This window comes from Lytechinus pictus, chromosome 11, assembly GCF_037042905.1.
Source record: "Lytechinus pictus isolate F3 Inbred chromosome 11, Lp3.0, whole genome shotgun sequence".
Taxonomy (NCBI): Eukaryota; Metazoa; Echinodermata; class Echinoidea; order Temnopleuroida; family Toxopneustidae; genus Lytechinus; species Lytechinus pictus.
The window spans coordinates 27,493,629-27,519,700 of NC_087255.1; the positions used below are offsets into that span (position 1 = coordinate 27,493,629).

The following is a 26,072-nucleotide window of genomic DNA, read 5'->3' on the forward strand; positions in this document are numbered from 1 at the left end:
AAATCACCACTTTGGAGCCCCCATTGGGGCAGAAAGTCATTTCTGATTATGTTTCTGCCTTTTTTCACCCTTGAAAACTCTTGGAGAGAAAAAATAGGCTTTGCTTTAGCAGCTACATGCTCGCAAATAAAAGCCTATCCCCATCAGAGGGCTGTTGAAATCACCCCACCCCTTTTTCACTATTGCTTATTTATTGGAAAATTCACCATTTTGGAGCCCCCATTGAGGCAAAAAGGCGGTTCTGATATATAGTTCTACCACTATTACCGCCTTGAAACTACTTGGAGAGGAAAGAGTAGGCTTTCCTCTAACAGCTACATATAAAGAAGTGGCTCTACTATATACCAGAAACACTTTTTTGCCTCAATGGGGCTCCAAAATGGCGAGTTTTCCAATGAATTGGAAAAAATCGTAAAAAGGGTGGGGTAACATCTATATAGTCCCCTGAAGTGGGTCAGGCTTCGATATGGCAGCAATTCGTTATATATAGCTGAAAGATGGGAACCTACTCTTTCTTCTCCAAGCGGTTTCAAGAAAATGAAATTGGGTGTTTTATACAGCAGAAGTGCATATCGCCTCAATGGGGGCTCAAAAATTGTGAATTTTCAAAAAATTAGGCAATAATGCAAGAGGGGTGGGGTGATTTGACAGCCGCCAAGATAGGTAAGCTTCAATGTGCCAGCATTTCTTTGTAGAGCAAAGCATATTCTTTCCTCCTTAATTGGTTTCAAGGCAGTAAAAGTGGCAGAACTTTATATCAGAGATGTCTTTTTACCTCAATGGGGGCTCAAAAAAGGTGAATTTCCAATAAATAGGTAAAAACGCAAAGGGGTGAGGGGGTGATTTCGACAGCCCCCAGAAGGGGGTAGGCTTTTATTTGCCAGCACAAAATTATGTAGCTGATAGAGCAAAGCCTATTCTTTCCTCTCCAAGTGGTTTCAAGGCAATAAAAGTGGCAGAACTATATATCAGAGACGCCTTTTTGCTTCAATGGGGGCTCCAAAATGGTGACTTTTCAACAAATAGCCAAAAACCGAAAATTAGTGGGGTAACTTCTACAGCCGCTTGAAGGAGATACGCTTTGATTTGCCAACACTTCTTTATATGTAGCTGATAGAGCAAAGCCTACTCTTTCCTCTCCAAGTCATTGTTAGAAAAGAAATTTGCTGTACTATATAGTAGAAACGCCCTTTGCCTCAATGGGTGATGCAAATTGTGACTGTCCAATAGATAGTCAATTACCGAAAATTGGTGGGGTAAATTCTACAGCCCCCTGAACATTCTGAAGGGGATAGACTTTGATTTGCCAACACTTCTTGATATGTAGCTGATAGAGCAAAGCCTAATCTTTCCTCTCCAAGTCATTGCAAGAAAATAAAATTGGCTGTACTATAATTATAGTAGGAACGCTCTTTTGCCTGAATGGGTGATCCAAAATGGTGAAATATCCAATAAATCAGCAATATACATGATATAGAGGGGGGGGGGGGGTGACTTAGACAGCCCATGAGAGGGCTAGGGTTCAATGTGCCAGTGCCTATTTATATTTAGCTGGTAGAACAAACTCTATTCTTTCCTCTCTAAGTGGTTTCAAATCAATAAAATGGGGTGTACAACAAAGCACAAACGATTTTTGGCCTCAATGTTGGGTCCAAAATTGTGAATTTTCAAATAAATTGGCAATATTAAGCAAACCCCCCCCCCCCCCGAGAGGGGTAGGCTTCGATGTGCCACTTTGTATGTAGCTGGTAGAACAAAGGCTATATACTCTTTCCTCTCCAAGTGGTTTCAAAGCATTCAAAGTGACTGTACTGTATAGCAGAAATGCCTGTTTTTGCTTCAATGGGTGCTCCAAAAAACAGTGATTTTTCCAACAAATAGGCAATATACAACAACATGATATAGCCAAGGGCAAGGGGGGGGGGGGTGACTTCGACACCCCCATCCCATGAGGGGGTCAGGCCTTGATGTGCCAACATTTTGTTTTATGTAGCTGATAGAGAAAAGCCTACTCTTAACTCTCCAAGTGGTTAAAAAGCAGAGATAATTGCATTTAAAAATTATTAAACTATACATTATACATATTATACATGTACAGTACATGTTATACGTATTAGTCTATGGAAATGCATACAAAAAGCGACATTTCTGAAATTGAAGTATTCAAGTTTGATACCTTATAAATTTGCTAAGAAGAATGATACAGAGTTGGAATTTCATCCACATGATAATAGTATATCAATAAAGTTTTCTGGAACATTTCAAGGTAATTCATTCATTTTTTTCAGAACTATGTAAAATCATGTATTTGCAAAATTTTCAATTCTTGGGAAAAAATGACAAAAAATGCAGTTTTCTACTTAAAATCTCAGCCAAATGACCTACTTATCCCCTATAAATAGTACCAAATTGTAGAAAATTTATTTGTCTTTCATATGACACTAATTTTGTGGCAATGGAATATTTATGTCAAAATCTATGTACGAAAATTCAAATGTTCTGAAAATTTGGCGGCCATTTTGAAAAAAGCGCCCTCACGGGTTAATTTTCAGGATACAGCCTGGTTACCTCATATATTCATATTCAGCGTAAAAAACTGGTCTAGAAGCACTATATGAAAATTTCTCCTTTTTCTTGTGGCACCTTGCTCAATTATAACCCGGACTATGGGGAGCGTTTCATGAAAGGACTTGTCGGACGTTTTATCCGACAAGTACTGTTTTATCCGACAGCTTCTATGGTAACATTGACTCTCAGCCAATCATTATCAAGGAAAGTTGTCAGATCTGACAACTTGTCGGACGAAAATGTTGATGAAACGCCCCCCTGGTGGGTGTTTCATAAAGCTGTTCGTAAGTTAAGAACGACTGCTGATCCTTTCTTGTGTTAAATGGTATATTCATTGGCTATGGTTAAGCGTGTAAGAAAGGTTCACCAGTTCTTCTTAAAGTCGCTCTTAACTTACATGTATGAACAGCTTTATGAAACGGCCCCCAGGGTTGTAAAACTGCAATAATTTGTAACTTTCCTAAAGTATTAATAGGGACGTGTGGCATGTCACAACTTCGGGGAATTACTTTATATGTGGTAATAAATGTCAAAGGATATTTTTTTCTTATCAGTTGATATTTCAAGTCAACACAGCACCCCCCTCATTCTTTTTTTTATTTTGAATCTATATATTTTGTTTTGAAGATTTTGATAATGTGATTGATGGCTAAAATTTTTATAAACATTATGGTCATGTTGAGGAAATTATTGAATGAGAAATTCCATGGTATTTTTCTTTTTTTCTTTTTAATTTCAATTGAATGCAACAAGCCCACTCCCCTTTTCCCCCATTTTTCTTGTTCAGTTGATTCAACATACATGTATATGGTCAAAGGCGAATCTAGCGGTGGGAGCCTTGGGCGAAGGCACTAAGGCAAAGCATTTTTTTTTTGGGGGGGGGATTAGGGGCTACTGTATACTTCCCAAATCTGCAACATAAGGCTTTTGGGGTGGAAGCCCCTATACCTATTTTTTTGGGGGGTTGAGGTGTCATTTTAATTCAATACGGATCCGCCTATGTAATTGTGGACAAGAAAAATCCAAAATAGAAATTTGGGGGAGGGGGCTGCTTACCAAATGCCCCACTGAATTTACATCATTAGTAACCCTACCAGTCAGCTATCTTTAACTCACTCTTACCTTTAAAACCAGAGAACTAGATTCGGTCCACTGAATTTATTTGTTCTCTGATTTTACAGGTAATAGTGAGTTAAAAATAGCTGATTGGTAGTGAGTGTTGACCGAATCGCCAATAAAAAGAGGGGCAGGGTGACCAGACGTCCCGTATTTCCCGGGATCGTCCCGTATTTTGCTCCTTTGTCCCGGCGTCCCGACAATCCTTCCCAGGACGCCTATTTGTCCCGTATTTCAGAATATTGAACAAAATATAGTTAATATATTTAAAAGTGACGAATTTTCATCAAAATAATAAACAGATGACAAAGCAGAGACAACAATGAAATTGATAACTGTAAACTTTTGCAAGTGGCTGCGGTGGTTTTCTTGCTTAACCCAATATGGCCTCCTGCCTGTGTGGGGATTGGAGCAGATTCTCAATGGTACAAACAATCTCACATGATTTTCCACCAAAATTATAATAAAATCGGCGGGAAATTTTTATTGTTATATTATGGATTCTCAGAATACTGATTTGGAGATGTAATTGAGGAACAAGTTATTGAGTTTTCATAGCTAGATCTAGTTGTGGCGGCGCTGCGAACTTGTAATGGGATGGGAGAGATGTGTATGATGCCACGATGTCTTCTAATTCATTTCTAAAACATTTTAGTTCTTTAAAATTTTAAGAATATATTAAAAAAATTACCAAATATAATTATGATTTTTGTTAGATTTTTTTTTGCTTGAAGTTTGAACTTTTTTCCTCTTTCTTTCTTTTCAATCCTTCTTTCTTCATCCTTCTTTTCAATCCTTCTTTCTTCATCCTGCTTGCCCTTTTTTGTTCCATCTATCTTTATTTCCTATCTTTCTTTCCTGATCATTTCTCTCTCTCTCTGTTCATTTTTCTTTGGCTTTCCTTCTTTTTTAAATTTCCTTTTTTATTTCTTTCATTCTTTCTTTCCTTAAACTTTTCTCTGCTTCCTTCTTCCTTTTGCTTTTTGTTCTTTCTCTCCTTCCATTATTATTTTTTTTTCATTCTCTCACTTCATTCTTTCCTCCCTCTCTTTCATCCTTTCTTTCATTCTTTATTTTATTTTTTCCTTCTTAATTCTTTTCCCTTATTCTTTCTTTCCCTTAATTCCTTCCTTCCTCCCTTCCTGTTTTTCTTCTCTCTTTGCTTGTTTTTTCTTTCAAAGAATGAAGGAATTTTTTTTCTTTCCTTCATTCTTTCCTCCTTTTTTCTTATATCTTTCTTTTTTCCTTTCTCTCTTATTTTTTCTTTCACACATTTATTCATCTTCCCTTCCTATCTTTTTCTTTCTTTCTATATTCATTTCAAAGAATGACGGAACCTTTTTTCTCCCTTTTATTCATTCTTTCATCCTTCTTTCTAACTTTCTTTTAATTTTTTCCTTCACTTTCCCCTTCATTATTTTTTCCTTTTTTTTTCTTTCTCTCCTTCATTCTTTCGTTCACCCTCCCTTCCAATTCTTTATAATTTTTTCACAAGTCTAATGCACTGTGTATCGTTCTTTGTTGATCTTTTTTTTATTAAGACCTGGCTCGGTCGATCCGCTCGTGCAGCGTGCTTTGTCGATTGTCCCGTATTTCATTTTGTGAAATCTGGTCACCCTGGGGAGGGGGGTTCTTACCTCCCAAGGGCCCTTGGATTCACCTATATCGTATTGAATTGAATTGAAATATCAACTGAATAAAATAGGGGGAATGTATCTTTAAAATGAAACCCATTTGAGATTCTAAGATTCATCAAAAACAAGAAATTTCAATATTATTTATTTAGTTTATCTTTTACTAAACAAGAACTTAACATGGTGATGGAAACAAGAGAATTGATATTGTCATATACAAATATTTCTAGATTATTTTTTCACTGATAATATAAAATACGGTACTTTAATTTTCTATAAAGAATGAGCTCCACATCGAATCAGAACTTAAAGTTAACAAATTAGTCAGAAATACGATTTGCAGTTTTAAATACAATCTTGACAGAAAAATAGAAGGGTATGGCAGTTGTATTAAATACAGATTTTTTTTTCCTATGTCAAAGATTTAAGATTTAATAATCAATCTTGATAGATGATATTGTACATTGTATACAATTGTAGCTAAGGAAAAATAATGAGACTCCTTTTAAAGAAAAAAAGAACAAAATTTCAAAATAAAACATGCTCAGTGGGTAATGTATTAAAACAAGTCAAAGCAAATGAGTTCTTAAAGTGCTTGTTTTCCTATATTTTGGCCCACACATGTAGTCCTTTGTAAAAAAAACGAAATTTATAGCCAATTTATACTGTAGTTTTTATAATGATACACAGGATATGCCTTACGATGCCAGGGAACGATCTATCTTGAGCTCAATCTATAGAAGTTGAGACTACCAGCAACAGTTACTAAAAATGAAATTTTAATAAGTCTGTAATTCAAGTATACCTGTATTATTGAATCAGAGCTGAGGAATATTTCATGCATGCTTTCCCAAATCAAGCATGTCCTGTGCTTGTTCATGTATTTATGCACATGGCAGAAATAAAACACTTTATCATATGTATGTTCAACACTTAGTTACAGATTCTGAAAGGTGAAACTGGAAGACAGAAAGGAATGACTCACTTCTTTTTTAAGTTTGATGAATACTTTCTACAGCATTAGTCTTCTATGAAGAGACAGTCACAGTAGTGCCAAAAAGTAGGCTTAAGTTTGTCAACAGTTTTTGCTGATGATTGATTCAATTTTTTTCTTTTCCTTTTCGCCTCTCATTTGAATCATCCTCATCAAACTTGCAATGGACTGCAATTCAAATTCTGGGCAAATCACAGGGTAAGTTCATTTCATACTTCTTTCATTTCTAATTAAGTAATATTTGTCAGGCTAGTGTCATGAGTGTCTCTGGATGCTTTGTGTGTTCAAATATAATAATAATAATTAGACTTATATCACGCCAAATCCACTCTGTAGAGTGCTCAAGGTGCTTTTTAGGAAATTATAAAAGAAATTAAGAAGAAATGAAGAGAAACGTTTTAAGGTATTGTTTGAAAGTTTCAGAGGTCAAGCACTGTTTAATGTTGGGAGGATGAGTGAACAAATGATCTTCCCCCCAGGTTTTGGAAACTTTGGGGGTAACGAGGGTAAAATATTCCACACCATTATCACAACCATTTCTTACATGGAAGCAATTGATATGTAAATTTCAGGAAGAATTCAAATTTAAAAAAGGAAGCTCACAATGTTTGTGTTTAATCATCTATCCTGTAAATTGAATCTCTCTTTAATTGTGATATTTGTGTCTAATGTATTCTTTGTTGAAAGGTTTGAAAATAATTCACTTGTCGTGTGGCTTGAATAGATCTTAATGGTTGATGAATATGATTGTTTACAAATTAACAATAATAATAATAGGCATTTATATAGCACCATCTATCTAGAAATATTCTATTCTGAGGTGCACAAGAAAAAGAAAGAGAAAGTTTGGATGAGTGTCAAAGTGCCAATAACTAATACTGTTAGAAAAGATAAGACTTCAGTTTAGATTTGAAGGTCTCCAGTGATGGTAAAATTCTTAAATTTAACGGCAAATTATTCCAGAGAGAAGGTGCTGAGGCAGAGAAAGATCGCGCACCATATGCTACACGTGTCTTGGGAGTCTTGAGAAGTTGCTGGTGTGATGATCTTAGGCTATGAGCTAATTGAGCTAAATTGAATATTGTACCTTCGTATAGAACATTGTACATTTCATAAATGTTGAAAGGATGGAAAAGTTAAATCAATAAATGAAATTATAAAGAGGATTAGGTCATGTGTTTTTAGTGAGTATTGTAATAATATCAAAACAATAATACTTCTTTATTTGATTTGATTTTATCAATTTCCACAATTATTCAGTGAATAAGTGGAGAGTATGTATGAGATTTAGCTGTAATTGATAGTTTGAATAAATGAATTCAAGTACATGTACTGTAGTTTGTATATGATGCATACTTGATGAATAATATGCAGGAGTAACCAGTGGGGGGGGGGGGGGGCTAAAAGCAAGGTTGTTGATATAGTCTGGTCTGTTAGCGAAATTATGTGGACACGGTGGACAAAAGCGTGATTTTTTCTCCAGACCTTTGTTTATGTATAAGAATTAAGAATGGGGTATGCTCCAAAAAATCTGGCTGCAGGAACAGAGAAAAAATGGGTGAAAATGTCAGAATTTATGAGTTTAGATTTGTCTGATATATAGACTAGCGCTAGTGCAAAACTCAATAGCAGTGCATTATTTTGCATTGGATTAGTTCTTGAATTCAGACCCTTTTTGAACAGATCTTTTGTTTGTCCTCGCATCTCAATGCACCAAATATCTGAATGCAGATGCTAACCAAGCCAAAGGGTGGCAGTGGAGGGTGTTGAATGTTGGTGTGTATGTACATATTTTGGTCTTGGGGTAAAGATGTGCAAGACACATTTTTTTGCATGTGTTGGAAATTGTGTTGCCATGGTAACAGTGTATTACTGGCAAAATAAGGTAAAAATCTTGCAGTTAGAACTACTTCCTCTGTTTTTAACCGATTCTCATGAAATTTGGCGCACACATTGGTCTTGAGGTGAAGATGTCTAAGACACATTTTTGTGTGTCTTTCAGAAATCTTGTTGCCATGGTAACAACATATCATATGGTGAAAATTGGGAAAAAACTTACAATTCAACCTGCTTCATCAGTTTTCAATCAATTCTCATGAAATTTGGCACACATCTTGGTATTGAAGTAAAGATGAACAAGGAACTTTTTGTGTGTGTTTCAGAAATTGTGTTGCCATGGTAACAACATATATGGCAAGATTTAGGTAAAAAAAACTTGCAATTTGAACTACTTCAATAGTTTAGAACCAATTCTCGTGATATTTGGCGCACACATTGGCCTTGGGGTAAAGATGAGCAAGAACCTTTTTTTTTGCATTTGTCAGAGAGTGCATTGCCAGGGTAGCCACATTATGATAGCCAGAAATGCAGGAAAACTCATTGTGGATCAAACTACTTCCCCTGTTTTTAGTCAGTGCTCATCAAAGTTTGAAAAAAATATTCATCTTGGGGTAAAGATTCATATCAAATTCTAAATGTCTTCTGTGCATTAAAATGTTCACGCCAGAGTGTGGGGGTATTAATCACCTTCATTAATATTTCTAGGTTTAGGGGGGGGAGGGGCGGGATTGGTCCTTAAAATCTGACATCAAAATAAAGGTTAAAGGTGCTGGCCATTAGAAACATAAAAATGATAAACACTCTTAAAAAACACATTCTCTCAAGGCATAGGCTTGAGGTACACTGGGTGAATGTGAAACCTTCCGCTGAGGCAGAGGAGTTCCAACACTGGCAAGCAAAACGAAATATGCACCCCTTCTACTTTCAAAAGCTGATTTTCCAAACCTTAGTTCCACCTCCCCAAGATGTTCACCCCTCCCCATATCACTTGTAGTTCTACCTCCCCATGCTCAAACCAGTCTACACCTTTGCCCCTCAGGGGTCTTTGCATTTTTAAAGCTAGACATTACTCTTTTTTGTGGGGGGTCTTTAGAAAATGACCTCATAAAAGTTAAAGGATTATGACTAGGAACTTAATCTCCCCCGAAAAATAGGGGGCTGATATATTTATTAGCAGAAAATGCCCCCCCCCCCCTAAAAGGTAAGAAGAGTCCTTTGCACTTCATTCATTTGAAGTTTAATGCATTCTGATTTGATAAAAAAATTGTTTACGGTACCCAATTAACCATTGTTTATTTATATTATCATACTCAGTTTTTTATTCATATTCATATGTGTAGTAGGTCCATGATATTCCGTTCCTACTCTTTCTTTTTAACTTTTAAATCACTCTTGATTTTGAGCTTCACCATACCATCTCCTTCTGTTTCCTCTCTCTCTCCAAGTATATTTTTTATGACATATTTTAAAGTGTACCTTTAATCATGTCATAATCATAATATTGATAGAAATATAAATATATACAAAAACACATATGTGCACAATAGATTTTAGCCTTATATTTTCTTTCATTTAATTTTTCAGTATATTTCTGTGACAGCCCCTGCTTTATACATCCTACATCTCCCATTGTCAAAAAATGAATATTATGTTTCAGAAGCAAAATTGTTGGATGCAAACTCTGACTGTCATAAAAACAAATGCAAATAATTTTCCATTGGAGTAAAGACAAACTTTACGTAAGGAATATGACTAGAATATAATTATATGTAGAGAAACTTTTTTATTTCTCTACATATAATTATATTCTAGTCATATCCCTTTCAGATGGTGGTTACTGCAGGAATGGGAAAACTCAGTGATAAAACTAAAATTTTCACAGAGGATTTTCGGAAATGTCAAGCAACAGTTATTCCATTCTGAATGCTGCAACCTTGTTTATATGAATTTGATGTACCTTCACCAAAATATAATATCATGACAGTAATTTATTCAATTCTTTAAACTAGACATTAAATATCGCTAATAGTATCGACAGAGTGTAGCCAAACTGGATTTTAAAAGATTATGAAGAACAAAAAATAAATGTCATGCTATTATATTTCGGTGTAGGTGTAAGCATACATAATGGAATAATTGTTGCTAGATAATAATGAATTAAAATAGCAAAGAAAAATGTACTTAGACAGGAAGACAAAGAGGGGCGGGGGGGGGGGAGGGGGAGAGGAAACAAAACAAGAAGGTATGTTAAAGCTCAAAAGTGCAAAGAGTGATGAAAGACAGTCAGAGTAGGAACTGAAATGAACAAAGACTGAGTAGATGAAGATAAATAAAACATTGATTAATTGGACACCGGAAACATTTTTTTTTCAAAGCAGAATGTTTTAGGCTTTAAATAAATACGCTGAAGTGTAAAGGATTTTTCTCCCCCCCTCCTTTTTTTTTTTGGGGGGGGTTAAGTTCCTAGTCATAATAATTTCCTTTTACTCTTTATGTGGCAATTTTCTAAAGCCCCCCCAAAAAAAAAAAAAAAAAAAAAAAATTAAAGGGGTGTTTTTTTAAGACTGTTTAAATTCCTAATGGTCATGGCCTTTAACCTTCTGTATTTTTATGTTGTCAGTTTTAAGGACCTTCTCCGCCCCCCAAAAAGAACCTACAAATAATTTTAAAGGTGATTAATACCCTGCGCTATTATATGACGTTATAAAGGGGAATCCGACCCAAATAAACACTTGTTTTTAGAGGAAAATGAAAAATCAGACAAGTTTATAGGTCAAAGTTTGATCAATATCGGACAAACCATAAGAAAGTTGTGAATATAAAAGTTGTAAACATTGGTAATCACTATACCCATGAAGACTTCAAATTGACAGCATATGTGATGTCATAGTGATGTAAGGCAAGGACCACTCTTCCATGTACTGGAATAATTAATTGGCTAAAATTTCTTTTTTTCAAAAGTTTTACTTCAAATTATATCTTTCTTTCATGAGGACATAAAATATTATACTACCAGGTTTATATTATGCCCCCAATGGAATAGGGATTTAGGAGAAAACCAAAAATCTTGATAACTAAGTACTAGTCTTATGGGAAAGTTATCCTTGCAGCCTCACCCCTTGTCATAATTTACTTACCCAATTTGAATTCTACATACATGTACTAGTAGCCTTGGGGATATTAATTTTAAAGCAGCCATGACTTTATTTTGCTTGTCCGATTTCTTTCAAACTTTCACCATTCTTATTTTTCTTCTTTTCCATGCACACAACATTATGACCAAGGCTGGATTTCCTTTTAACACTGAATATGAATCTTTACCCAAAATAAATATTTGTGTCAACTTTTATGAGCACAGGCTGAAAACTGAGAAATAGATCCACAGTGAGTTTTCCCCATATTTCTGGCTATATATGGTTACCAAGGCAATGCACTTTCTGACAAATGCAAAAAAAAAGGTTCTTGCACATCTTTACCTCAAGGCCAATGTGTGAGCCATAATTATTTCATGAGAATTGGTTCAAAACAAAAAAAATGATGAAGTAGTTCAAATTGCAAGATTTTTTCCTAAATTTTGCCATATAATATGTTGTTACCATGGCAACACAATTTTTGAAACACACACAAAAATTGCCTTGTACATCTTTACTTCAATACCAAAGTGTGTGCCAAATTTCATGAGAATTGATTGAAAACTGATGAAGCAGTTTGAATTGTAAGTTTTTTCCAAATTTTCACAAATAATATGTTGTTACCATGGCAACAAGATTTCTGAAAGACACACAAAAATGTGTCTTAGACATCTTCACCTCAAGACCAATGTGTGCGCCAAATTTCATGAGAATCGGTTAAAAACAGAGGAAGTAGTTCTAACTGCAAGATTTTTACCTTATTTTGCCAGTAATACACTGTTACCATGGCAACACAATTTCCAACACATGCAAAAAAATGTGTCTTGCACATCTTTACCCCAAGACCAAAATATGTACATACACACCAACATTCAACACCCTCCACTGCCACCCTTTGGCTTGGTTAGCATCTGCATTCAGATATTTGGTGCATTGAGATGCGAGGACAAACAAAAGATCTGTTCAAAAAGGGTCTGAATTCAAGAACTAATCCAATGCAAAATAATGCACTGCTATTGAGTTTTGCACTAGCGCTAGTCTATATATCAGACAAATCTAAACTCATAAATTCTGACATTTTCACCCATTTTTTCTCTGTTCCTGCAGCCAGATTTTTTGGAGCATACCCCATTCTTAATTCTTATACATAAACAAAGGTCTGGAGAAAAAATCATGCTTTTGTCCACCGTGTCCACAAGTAGGGCATTTTTGACGCTAACAGACCGGACTAATAAGGGTATTTATATTGCAGATACTGATCCATGACTCTAAATAGGCCTACTGTACATGTGTGTAACACTTTAAATACCTTATGGTGATATATGTATCTCCTCAATTCATTAAATATTTCTTTTTTTTTTCCTTTTCACTTTTAGCTTAGTGGGTTTAGCCTTCTCAGCCTCCATGGGAATTCTCATGATTGTACTTGCATGTGCAATCCCTGGTTTTGGACAGTAAGTAAACATTCTCTGAAGTTAAAATATGTGTTTATTTGCACATGGCATGTTTCCAAAGCTGTTAAATACATGATGAATTTCATATCATTTCACGTCATTTGTATGTAAAGATTATCAGTTAATTATGGTGTAGGGCAGGGGCTGTCAGTTGGTTTTGTTGAAATTCCATGTTTGTTAATGGAAGTAGCATTTACATGTACAGTATACTGCGCCAATCATCAACATGTGTCACAGTGTGGGTCCATGAACTTTTGATTATGAAACCTTCCTAGTTATAATCTGCCTCAAAACTTGTATTATTGATGTACTTTCTACATACTATTTTTATTATTATTATCATTTATTTGACCAAATCATGATACAAACATAGATGACATTATACATGGTAAAAACAAATAATACAGAACGGAGCAGTGCTACATGCTGGTCAGGGGTGATAAAAGCATAATAAATAGCTGTTGCTCGGAAGCATATCACCCCCCACATGTAGCACTGCGTACAAATATCAACTTAGAAAACACAAAATATAATCTAGCCCAATGTTTGGCGAAAGGTACCTAAAAGAGGATACAGTTGTCAAATGGGAGTTATTCAAAGTGTATAAATACATGTATATGTACACCATAAGAGCAAATTCAATTCATTGTATTAGAAATGGAAAACACCTTTATATTTACCTTTTTTTTCACGGTAGTTTGCATGCCCACTTTGCAAGGCCTGATGAGCGAAAAGTGCCACTTGCACCGCTAATTTAGAACCCTTGGTGCAGTGATTGATGTTTTTTGACATATTACTTTTGTGGTACTAATTCCTATTGGCTATTTATAATAAGAATTACCTGCAAAATTTACCTTCTGAATGTTGAGCAGATGGTGTTTGGACTGTTTTGAAGGTACATATACAGAGTGGAGGTAATTAATTACATGTACATGTATACATAATACCAAAGCAAAATGATGGTTTATTGATATGGATCCTTTTTATTTATTTATTTATTTAATAGAAAATATTTATACAGGATAAAAAGATCAGCTGAATTGCTGTTTTACATCAAAGTCCTGATTTAACAAGAGTAAAAAACCTATAGTTACTATATCATGATGCAAAATGCATGTGAATATTTAAAACAGCAGTATCCACACTCTGATGACAAAGTGACTATTCAACACTCTAAGAACCTAAACAGCGACGGCACCTTGATTCAAGTTAAAATTTCATTTAGAAAAAGAAAAAAAGCTCTCCACAAGGGCAGCCACTCTACAAGCACTAAAGCTCCAAACCAGCACCTCATCCTCCAGAGTGTATGACACTAGATAACTATACACAAAGTTTGCAGGTATATCAGTTACTTCGGTACTAAAATATGATAATGAAATACTGTAAATAATTATGTTAAGATACTAATAAAAGTGAAATTCAGTTCAAACTAGTACAATGACCACGGGAAGACAATCTGCTACCACCACCTCCACCTTTCGCAAGCAACCGAGAATTCATAACTCAGACAAGTCCCTGCCCAACACATCACAGACATGGGAGAGAAAAAACACCATATTTAACAATGTCATTCATTTCACGGTAGGTCGAACAAGAACCGTTCACCACAACAATCATTTGGAAAAGCCTATGAAACAGAGTGCGGCGACATGCTGTCAAGCCAAACATCATGCATATCAATAAGTTCGATCATGAAAGAAAATGTCATGCACGACACTTTACAACACCCGCACTCTGAAACAGAGCTCACATACCAAAATCATACTTATTAGTACCCTCATCTCAAAACTGACCATTTATAATACAATACTTATGACAGCTCATTCACCCAACAGCATATTAACAAGACTGTGACGCCAAAGATACATGTATAACTCTTTTTTTCATCACTTGACCTTTTCAGAGTATGGTGGCCCATGTTTGTCCTGGTGTTCTACATCCTTTGTCCAGTCCCAATGTTGATCAGCAAGCGATTAGCCACGTCAGACAACATGGACGCTACTAGTAGTGCTCTGCAAGAGCTTTGTATCTTCTTAACCTCCGGCATAGTGCTGTCAGCGTATGGCTTACCGATGGTTCTAATGCATGTTGGAACGGTAGGTATTCTGATATCTCTCTGGTTTGGGGTGTATGATTTTTTTGCACAACCCAATGCCTACCATATCCAGATGATCTATGTCCAAACCATGTGGGAATTACAGAAGAGAGTAGTCAGCTGGTTTAACCCATTACCTACTGGAACTCGGTGATACCTACATGTATATACAAAGCTGTTGGGAATTACATAATTCAGTATTCAACCTGTTAACTCATTACTTACTGGAACTGGGTGATCCCTGTACAAAGCCTATGGAAATTACAGAATTCATTAGTCAACAGGTTAATCCATTACCTACTGGAACCGGGTGATCCCTGTATAAAGTAGTTGGGAATGATATAATTCAGTAGTAAGCTGGTGAGTCCATTACCTACCGAACCAGGAAATCTATGTACAAAGCATATCACAAAATACAGCATATTTAACAATGGTACCTATTTCAGCTATGAGCTTAAAAGAAACAGAAAGATGTCAGAAATATTAGGCAATAAGATTTACTCCTGTACAAGGGAAATGTAGCTTTGTGTGGGGGGGGGGGGGGGGCATGCAACTTTGTTTTTACAGAGATAACCAGACAGGTAAAATGCATATTTTTAACACAACGTGTATGGTAATATTTGTATTTTCTGGATGTAAAATTGAAAATGATTTCTGATGTACTGTTTCTAAAGCTGAAAGCCACAATTATTAAGAGGAGGTGTGTTTCTGTTGTTAAATCAAGGGAGCGTTTCATGGAAGGATTTGTCAGACATTATATCTGACAAGTCCCATTTTATCTGACAGTTACCATAGTAACAATGTTCTCAGCCAATCAAAATTATGGAAGTTGTCAGACAAAAATGTTGATGAAATGCTTACTGGCCTATAATAATTCCGCAATCATATTGTTCTGGATTTACTAGAGAATGCATGGATTTAGGACATATTTTATAGGGTTTTCGAATAACTTAACTTTTGTCACTTATTTATTTTCTTCATTTCGATACAGTTAACATACCAAGCCCTTCTCCTTGTGCTGTTTGGAAACACGTGGAGCTTTATCACAATCCTCATCTTCTTCAGAATATTCCGACAAGACGACGATTTTGAGTTCCAGGTGTGGTGATTTAACGACATCCTTTCCACCTTCATGTCCTGCACCCTAACCCGCACTGCACCTTTTCCCACCTACCCCTCCATTCACACACTTTCTTTATTTACGTTATCCACATTAATTTCTTAAAATAAATTGTGGTGTCAAATAATGTGATTCTGTTTGTGAAGAGCTGGGATGAACCAAGGAAATCAATCTGATGTATAATTCAAAGGGAAAGATCACCCGAACATTGACTTACTCTCAAAAGATGTTTCAGAATTGATAAGAGGAACTAGTTTGTGAGAATTGAGCGATTTTGATGAGTAGAAAGGAAAGTTACGATTTCAATTTGTGGTCAATCATATTCAAAAATCAAAATGGCATCTCTTTTCGTCACCCAGCTCACCACTAATAGCCTTCCATTTACTGATGATTCAAATATAATTCAGTGAAATAATATTTGTCAAAGGACACTAACTTCTGTTTTATCAGACATAATTTCTTATATGTCTCCTCTTATATCTTCCCCTATCTTTTGATAAATATTGAATAAATTATATATTGAGCAAAGTCAATGTCAGAATGAACTTTCCTTTTAATGCCCATATTGCGCCAAACATAATGAAAATAAATGAAACAAATTTATTTTGTTTTTGGGTTTAGGTCTGATTATATATAAATGTATTTACTAATAATCAACAAAGGCATATTAATTCTTTACTTTTCATGTGGTGTATATACATTATTTATCTGGACTGCTAAAAATGAGGTTGCATTACAATGAAATTGTGTTTATCACCTGATTATGGCATTTTACAGATTTTGTGTTTCTGTTCTGTTATTCAGTGCTTTAAAAGAACATTTTTTTCCCTAAAGTGTAACTAAAGCAGTATCGTGGGAAATCCAAATTTGATAGGTACATGTAACTATTCTGAAAATGAGCAGGAAGATATAAGCATCTTTAATATAAAAGCTGCAAACTTGTTAAAGTTTGAAACTGGACAGAAGATGAGAGAATAATTGATTAGAAAAAAAAATTCCATGTAATTACTGCGGTGATGGGCTGATCTAGGTCCTGATACACACACCCTAGGGATTGATTGATTGTTAATTTGTATGATTAATTGTACATGGTGTTCAATTTAATCAATTGTAAAAAAACATATCCCTATGATCAAATGCACAGCTTTGGTTTATAGGGCCCTAGATTTGAAAGAATGCTAGGCTATTTTCTCCATTGATATCAAATTGTCTATTAATTTTTAGAACACCTTTCTATGACCAAGTATGAAGATGGTTATGAAAAAAGTAGAAATCAAATAATCAACTTTTTTTTTACAAGTGGGATAATCGTCACAAATATAGTCCATTGACCAAAACGCCAATCTGAAGATTTTTATAAAAGTAGCACATTTCAAATATTCATATTTCTTGGAGTAATTCTGCTTTTCTGTTATTTTTCTGCTTAGAAACCATAAAAGTTTTCTGTATTGTTGTATACTCATTTGATGCATAAATGCATGTAAGGTGGTGGGACTCATCAATATTTAACCAATACTGCTACAAACTTTTCCTCTTTTTTTTCTGAATTTGATTTGATTAGATTGAATGTAGAGTTCTTGCCCTGTTGAAACCTCCAATTTCTTTCTGGAAGTCAGAAAAAAAGTGATACATTTATTTTGATTCCTAGTTAAAGAACATACATTATGGAAGAGAATGCGTGCATGAAGTATCGGTATAGCTAACAATACTTAAAAGACACCTTCCATATTTTGGCCTGAAATCAGAAATGAGATCTATACAGTGTAGGCCTAACGAACCCTAATTACACGTACCCCACTCCCTCTGAGATTGAAATATTTCTTGCATGCCATGCCTCGGTGACCTAGCAAGAAATTGTGATTTCAACTAGGCTCTGAACAGCTGTAATATCTGTTCTTTATTAGTTTTGTGAGTATGTTACAAGCATACCATTCGTAATTGTGGTTATATATTTTTTTTCTTGTTATTTATTTATTTGATTAATCTTTTCTTGACTCGTTTCACAATGTAATCTTCATTTTTTGTTGATATTCTCTGTTTTTGAAGGCTTGGTGAAATAGATGGTTCACTAATTATAAGACAAGAAGGTTAGTATTGTACAAGAAATATACATGAATGTCAACATCTTGCATTTTGAATTACCAAAAAGAGAAAACAATCATGAAATCTGTTGAATAGTTATCAGAAGGGCTACAAATTATTTTTTATTTCAGCTAAAAGTAATGTATTAAGTATTAAATGCATAAGTATAATTTGTCAGGAAATACATGTATAAGATTTTGCCATTATTAATTAGAAGATGCTAAAAATTCATTAACAAGAGCCAACCTTGTAAATATAATAATATTGTTACATACTTGTATATATGTAGAGAAAGTTTATTAAAAATATCCTTATCATTGTCACCACTTTTCTTATCCTAATCCAAAGAAATTGTAGAGTAAAAAATTTGATTTCACGATACTCTAGTTTAATTACATATCCTATTTGAAATCACAATTCATAGCTAAAGCATGTTCTTGACCTTTACAATGATTCTTTGAAAATAGTGCCATAAACCAGAGTTGTTCTTTCTTTTTCCCTTCTTTCTATTTTTCCACTGTGCCATCCAGTCATTAATATAGATCCATGGGCATTCGTTGACTGTAGGTAGGAAAGGATTTTGTGTTCGGCGTCCCCAGGCCCCGAAGCTAAACCTGAAAAGCCATATACTGTATTCTCTTTAACAACATGAAAAACTGTGTGTGTATGTTAACATGAAGCAAGCTTTTAGTCTATTCTATGATTTGGGGTACAATTCTGCCCTCTGTTTATATCATGAAAAAACTATTTCTTATTTCCAAACAGATTGGCATAAATAGGAAATGTACAAAGTACAAACATGTTATATATTATGATGCAAGTATAAAGCCAAGAGTAGAAAACAGCCTGGATTAGTGGAATTAATGAGGAAGGACTAAACAAAAATTAAAAATAAGGTGTAAAGGCACAATATTTGATGTAAATTTCGTCAACTTACATTTCGCAGATTGGATGGAAATTCTTCGGAAGTCACCAATATTTTGATAATTTGTAATATCATTGTATGACATACCTCATTTAGGGTTAACTTGCCAGAGAATACTAATCTCATTGGAGTTGATATGAAGTATAATGTGCCAAATGTCAACTCATTAGGACTCAAGCATGTTTAGGAAGAGCTTTAGTATGATCAATGCTTTTTCGTATTGAAGGCATTTACATGTATCTAAAATACAAAACGGATCATTTACATATATAACCACCAGCATACTAAGACTATTATTCTACTCTTCAGAGCACTTGTTCAATGTCAAATTATGCACTAAATACTAACAAATGTGTGTATATTGCATTTTTTACTTTCAAGAATTAAAATTGGTTTTATTTCATTCTTGCAGCTTTAAAGGCTGAACTATTTTGTTTCTATCAATCAAATTTGATTATTCATATTTGGGTGGACTCTTAGCATGGCTTCTATTTTTGTGTATTGAATAATCTTTACAAATTCTGTTGTTGTGTACCGTAGTCTGTAAAGCAAACTCAATCAGTCTGCATACCAGATTATGCTGTACGTTTACAAACCCAAGGCTATGTTACGATACAATACAGTTGACTTTGTAAGGTATTTAAAACAAAATTAACCTTTTGGTAGAAATCATTGATTTCTCCAATCTATGGCATATATCTTCACTCTTTGCACATGATTGGCATTTGTATTTCACCTAACCCAGCAGATCAAGATTCTAGACTGATTCCTTTCTTAGTATCAAGTTATGAAATGTTGACAATAACCAATCAATTACAGGTTTTACGCTACAAGTCCTTTTGCATGGGATATCTTTTTCCAAATGGTATTTTTCCAATATCTAAAATATTGATTGTTGACAAACAGGATGCCTTAACTATAAAAAAAAATTGAGAAAGTGATGTCTGCATTCTACCAAATCTTTTGAGATGTGATGTGAAAGTTTGCATCTTCCTTTACAGGCAATAGGAAGCTGGATTTAGTTAAGACTTTATGGTATTCAGAATCTGTGGGTTTATTGATTATATCTGTACCTTAATCTCAAATTAGAAAAAAATGTGAGTTACGTCCTGTTTTGACATCAATCAATAATGAATACAGTGGTGGTGAACCACTTTCCAAGGGCACATATACGTATACTGCAAAGTGTAACAACTCAACTTTACTGTTAAAACAGTTTTATGTTATTTCATTTTAAAAATAATTTTAGAAGGATTAGCATTGTCTGCTGCCACAACTTTTAGATATGAACTGTGTTAAATTGTTGATTAGCTGTTAATTTCAAATTGGCATGGCATGTTATTTATGCATTATTGTACAGAGTGTATATTCATATATTAAAGTGTAAATTGTTTTCATAATTTTCATAGTGACCCTATAATCAGGGAGTTATGATACAGGATTAGAGAAGAAGACAAACATGCTGATAAGTTATATATGTATTTATAAAGTAAACTAAATATTGCAATCTCGTTACTTTCTTATGATTTTTCTGTTGAATAAAGATGTATATTTGTCACTGAAATCTTATATAGATCTGAGGCAAGAAAGGTTGAATTATAATTTTCAAAATTGAGTGTTGCACAGAGAGTGCAGATTTCATACACTGAATACATTATATATATTGTGAATGACTCAAATTATGAATGCCCACATTTGTCACAGGGTGCACACATTTGTAACACAGTGTAAACAAAAACCATTCTCATTGTTTAGAGGTAACAGCTCCACTGAGCTTACTATTTGCATGGACCTACTACTATTTGTTAACATTAGCATTGTAATTCATATTCTGGATATATCAACTTTGCTAAAGAAAATAATCAAGAATTCCAGATTTTCATAAATTCCTGAATGTACACTCCCTCCCAGCTGCTTATAATTGCCCAGAAACTTATCAGACAAAATGTACTTGTATTCATTATGGATGTACATGTACATGTAGTTCAACTGGTTTCTGTACTTATTCTGAATCCTTCTGATTAATGGAAGCATTTACCATAATTTCTTTCATGTGAGGTGAGGTGAATGGGTACCTGGCAGGAATTTACTCCTTGAAATGCGTGTGCGCTGTAATCTTAGTAATTACGGCTGCCAAGCTACAGCTGGGGTAATAATTTCCAAGTCCTTTGGAAGCGCATAGAGACATTATTCATAATCGTGATATGCGCTATACAAGAACTGTTTATTATTATTATTATTATTAGTATGTCATGTTCATACTTGTTAATATGAAATGATAAAACTGGGTAATTGAATAACCCAGACAAGCAGTAATATAAAATTCTATGTCTTACTGACACTTAATATTTATTCCCTGTGTCTTGAAATTGAATGGGAAGAAAGACCAGTGGTGGTTGCCTAATACTATGATATGTTATACTATTAAAAAGGCTTGTATTAATCTAGGGAATAATCATACTACTCTCTTACTAGACTACCTGCCCTTTATCATATCTATTACTCAAGAAATCGATACTGAGTAATACTCAGTTTTATTCCTAATTTTGGAATATAGGTAATGTTATTGCTTTTCAGATGCAAATTTCTTGTAATGTACATGCATGGTATTTTGTTGGAACATGGCAGTATTTCAACTTAATGTTTAAGTTGAAGCATAGTCCTAGCCCCATTTTACATACATGTACAAGCAGTAAAATTATTGCCAAAAAGGTAGAAATGCATGTTTTTCACTTTAATAGCAGTTTTATCAAGATTTTATTTTCATCAGTAAAATATTAAACATAAGGTAAAAACAAGTTTTTGAAACTCTTGTCTACCAATGGTCTGAGCGTTTATGAGTTAAAATCTTTTGAAATACCAAACTTGTGTTTAGGAATACCTCAAAAGGAACATTGTTATATTTAAAGCTACATATAAATTTTTTGATTTCTTATTAATATAAAAAGTGAGTGATATTTTTTGTTAAAAACCTTTTCATTTGTATATGACCTACCTAAAATATGTATACATATGTAACATTTATATATGTAACATTGCAATTTTTTAGGTTGACATGAACAAATTATGGATTTGATTGAATTGTTTTATTTATTTTTTGGAAATTCAATACCCAGTATTGTGCACTTGTAAATAGTTTAATATCATCTACAACTTTGTATAGAATAAGAAATGATAACTGTAAAAACAGATTATTGATGTCAAGTATGATTCATGTATGTTTCATGTTTGTGGTTCTGTGTCAGATAGGTGTTGATTAAATTTGTGGTAGATTTATATAACAATTCACTTGTCATATTACATGTTGTTTATTTGGCTTATACACACTTGAGGCCCATATTTAATAAAACCTTAGTCTAGTAATTGCCTTATTGTGTACTGTGGCCTTAGGTGATAACTAAACTTATTCAGGTTTCATGAATATGGGCCTTGCCTGGCCAAGCAGTTGGTCTATTTCTTAGATAGTCTTATCCTACACTGGCTACACTAAACCCATTTGGTATACTATGTCAATTTGGTCTGTACTAAACTTGGTCTAATAACAACTAGTCTCATCATTTAGACTATTGCCCAGTGAGTCTAATTTCATTTTCGTATACTAGTACTTCTTTTTACTTTTTCAAAAGAAAAGTTGGTTCATAAACAGTGCATCCAACTATAATAGAGTATGGAAGCAATGGCGTCAGTTGCCATGGTGTCATGGCAGCCTGGTTCTAAACAAATGAACCCGCCGAATAAAAGCATGTGTTTTTCATAGGAGAAAATGGCTGCTATTGGAATTTGATCGCTTGCAACCTATTTTTCAGACAAGCCAGTCATACAAATGTGTACAGACGATCGTCAGCTGCGACTCTGTTTAGAACCAGCCCGCCATGACACCATGGCAACTGACGTCACACTTTGTTAGTCTATAGGACAAGTGGTGTTAGACCAAGTGGATATTTTTTTTTTTTTTTTTTTGGGGGGGGGGGGGGGGGTTTGCAGGTGTTTCTGCATTTATTGATAATTCAATACATGAATCACAGTAATCATAATGCATATAAACAAATACAAATATAAATGATAGAATTAGAAATTGTGACAATTACATAATAGAAGAATAATTTACATACATATACATGTAAGCAATAACAAATAAAACAAAATGCAGTGGCCAGCTTTTGTAAGCAAAATGCTTGAGAGAATAGCAGCTAGGGCAAGGGAGCTAAATGAAAGCCATTGTAGAGAAAACTTCACGGGTCTACAAAACATGATGTCACATACTTATTTGAAGTGTTAAGAAATACAGGAAGGGTAAAGGGTCAAGTGAAGTGAGGGAGTGTGGGTGCAGGTGAGATTTTTACAAATACTTTGATACAAGAAATCTCTTTAACAAAGCTTTTGAAATAATAGTAATATAATAATAATAATAATTGTATAATTTACCCAGGGTAGACACTTCAGTTCCGAAAACTGGTCCCCCAGCTGGCCCTGCTATTATCATTACCCCAGCTTTAGCTAAAATGGGCTAAATGGTTATTAGACCAAATGATAAATATATAAACTGAAGATGTACTGACAGACATTGTGGGATGAGAGTAGATGAAGCAGTTGTAGACAGTGGCAATTATTGTATGCAATGTATGCATGTTTCTGAATTCAGCTAAATGTTTCTAAAATCAAATAAATATCCGAAGTCTACCCCCAATAAAAAAAAAGAGACATACCAAACAAATATAACGCAAATTTAAATAATTGAAATATAAACTCTTATGAAAAATGTTTTTAAAAGGAGAATGCTATGGCATTTAGTTTTGCTTATTTTTACAAAACAGATATTTGCACAGCACAAGTGTTAAGCAAATGAGACACTATTTTTTATTTCATAATCCCTTACTTGAAATTGTTGCATTGAGAGTGTACACAATGAGAGAAAAGGTTTTACTACAAACAACGTTTGCCATGAAATAGTTCATTTACAATGCTCCCAGGAAGTGAAAAAAGTGCATACATTGTATACTGGCATGCGAGGGTCCGAGGACTAGGGTAGTAATAATTACAATGTAAAGCGCTTAGAAAAATAAAGTAGTTTTAAATGCTTAATAATTGTAACTAATATTATTTTTTTTATTATTCTGATAATGACAAAAGTGATGCATGTAATGATGATGATGCTCGTGGTAATGACTATTATGACTATTAGAATAAAAGTAGTCCTCGTCGGCATCATCATCTGCATAAAATGATAAAAAATAAATACTTGATCTAAAACAAAACTTGGCAGTATAATTATGCAGCAAAGGGGCGGGGCTGTCCGGAAGTAGTGCCCCCCGGTATTTTCACGCTTTACATTTTTTAATTCTTAATTTTAAAGAAATCACACCATGGTGATCTTAAAACTAATTTTTTTTAATCCAGAGCGACCATTGTGAGTCATGGAATGCATAGTTTTCCAGTTTCATGTAATATACATGGAGCTGTGGTACTTGAAGAGCGCCATCTTTATCAGCACAACGTGGGCACTACGATCAACCTACCTCAAAACATCGGTACAAAAAAAGACCTAAAACCAAATCGCTGTCACAACCATCTTTTATGTTAAAGTTCAGCAAAATGAGCCAATAATACTGAAGAGGACCAACATGGTGTATGGGGCAACAGTATCTAGCGAGCGAGCGAAAATGTTTGCCTTTTTTAAAATGAAAATCTAAGTTGAGGTTTTGACATCACAATTCACTACTTTTTTCCTGTTTTCCTTTTCCCCTCGTTTATTTTTCTTGGTTGTGGGACTTTGGTGTGTCCAGTGCAATCATAATTATAAATTAGGAACTGAAATAGGGGACTCGTTTTTCCTTGCAGTAGTATACATGAAATATGGGTCTATTTGATTTGTCCTATCCGACCATAACATTCCGGGGGAAAAAATCAACTGGACAATGATCGAAGCTCTTCATAATACATCGACATGTATGGCGCCATCCTGTGATAAAACATTTTTTGCCCAACTCCTAACACTTTCTAAGTTATGATGATATTTCAAAAACTTATCCTTGGTTAAGATTTCAATGTTGACGACGCCGCCACCGCCGTCTGAAAAGCGGCGCCTATATTATGGGGTTTCTTGTGGGTGTCTTCGAGAACTAACGCATGAAATGAGCCTGGGGCATAGGATCGGGGGACAACGGGTTGGTCAATGAAAAAGGGTGAAAATTATTTACTTGGGGACTGCTGGCAATGCGTGAAAGGGGGTCCCCTTGAGGGGCACATACTGCCATACTATACGTGAGTGCTTTCCATGGGTTAAAGGGGGTACTCCGGGCTGAAAACATTTATATCTGAATAAATAGAGTAATTTTCACAAAGCAAAATGCTGAAAATTTCATCAAAATCTGATAACAAATAACCAAGTAATTGAATCTTAAAGTTGAGCAATATTTTGAGAAAACAGTTAAATGCACGTCGTCATGAATATTGATAAAGTCAATCCAATTTTTTTTTAGTTTTTGGAGGGAAAAAAAATTGAATAAACCTTATTTCATATAATAAAATACAAAAGAACAAGTGGGGATATGACATCTTCAATTTGCTCATTGAATATTCATGAAGACATGCCTAGAACTGTTTCAACGAACAAATGCAAAACTTAAAAATGTCATAACTTCGTTATTCCTTGTCCGAATATGATCAAATTTACAGTGTTTTGTTTTTCTGAATTTTCTTTATCTGTTTAATTCATAGTAACTTCAGCCTGGAGTTCCTCTTTAACCATTATGAAAGCATCCGCAGTAAAAAATGAAAGTCGGCCTACACACAAGACGCATTAACCTTTGCGCAAATGAATTTACGGGAAAAGAACGCAAGAGAGATGACAAGACATTAAGCAGCTATAGTCACTTGCCAGGATATCCCTTTCTGTAAAATAATATCACTTTATCTCCTTCAGAGTTAACTGCACGGGCCACACATACCCTCATCTCCTACTCTCTCTCTCACACATTTCGATCACTCCCTCGTCCCAACTCTCATCTCCTCTCCGCGCTCTCTGTCTTTTCACACACCTTCCCCGTTGTTGGTGTAATGGTAAATCACAATCTGACCAAAAGAAAATGATACGACAATGATACTGTTCCTTACA

At 34.5% G+C, this 26,072-nt stretch overlaps 1 protein-coding gene across 4 annotated transcripts; it reads left to right on the plus strand.

Moving 5' to 3' along the window:
- The first annotated feature begins 6,119 nt into the window (after nucleotides 1-6,119).
- On the plus strand, nucleotides 6,120-22,242 carry LOC129271105 (leptin receptor gene-related protein-like). Of its 4 annotated transcripts, XR_010295014.1 has the most exons (7): nucleotides 6,138-6,510; nucleotides 12,659-12,736; nucleotides 14,640-14,832; nucleotides 15,823-15,930; nucleotides 17,998-18,038; nucleotides 18,564-21,029; nucleotides 21,205-22,242. XR_010295014.1 is itself a non-coding variant. In XM_054908465.2 (6 exons), the coding sequence occupies exons 1-5, from the start codon at nucleotides 6,476-6,478 to the stop codon at nucleotides 18,004-18,006; spliced, it is 423 nt and encodes a 140-aa protein (XP_054764440.1). In that variant the 5' UTR covers nucleotides 6,134-6,475; the 3' UTR covers nucleotides 18,007-18,038; nucleotides 18,564-22,242. The 4 variants fall into 4 exon arrangements, 2 of the variants coding, with proteins under 2 accessions (XP_054764439.1, XP_054764440.1); XR_010295013.1 differs by lacking the exon at nucleotides 17,998-18,038 and having other exon boundaries at nucleotides 6,120-6,510; XM_054908465.2 differs by having other exon boundaries at nucleotides 6,134-6,510; nucleotides 18,564-22,242.
- Nucleotides 22,243-26,072: the final 3,830 nt, after the last annotated feature.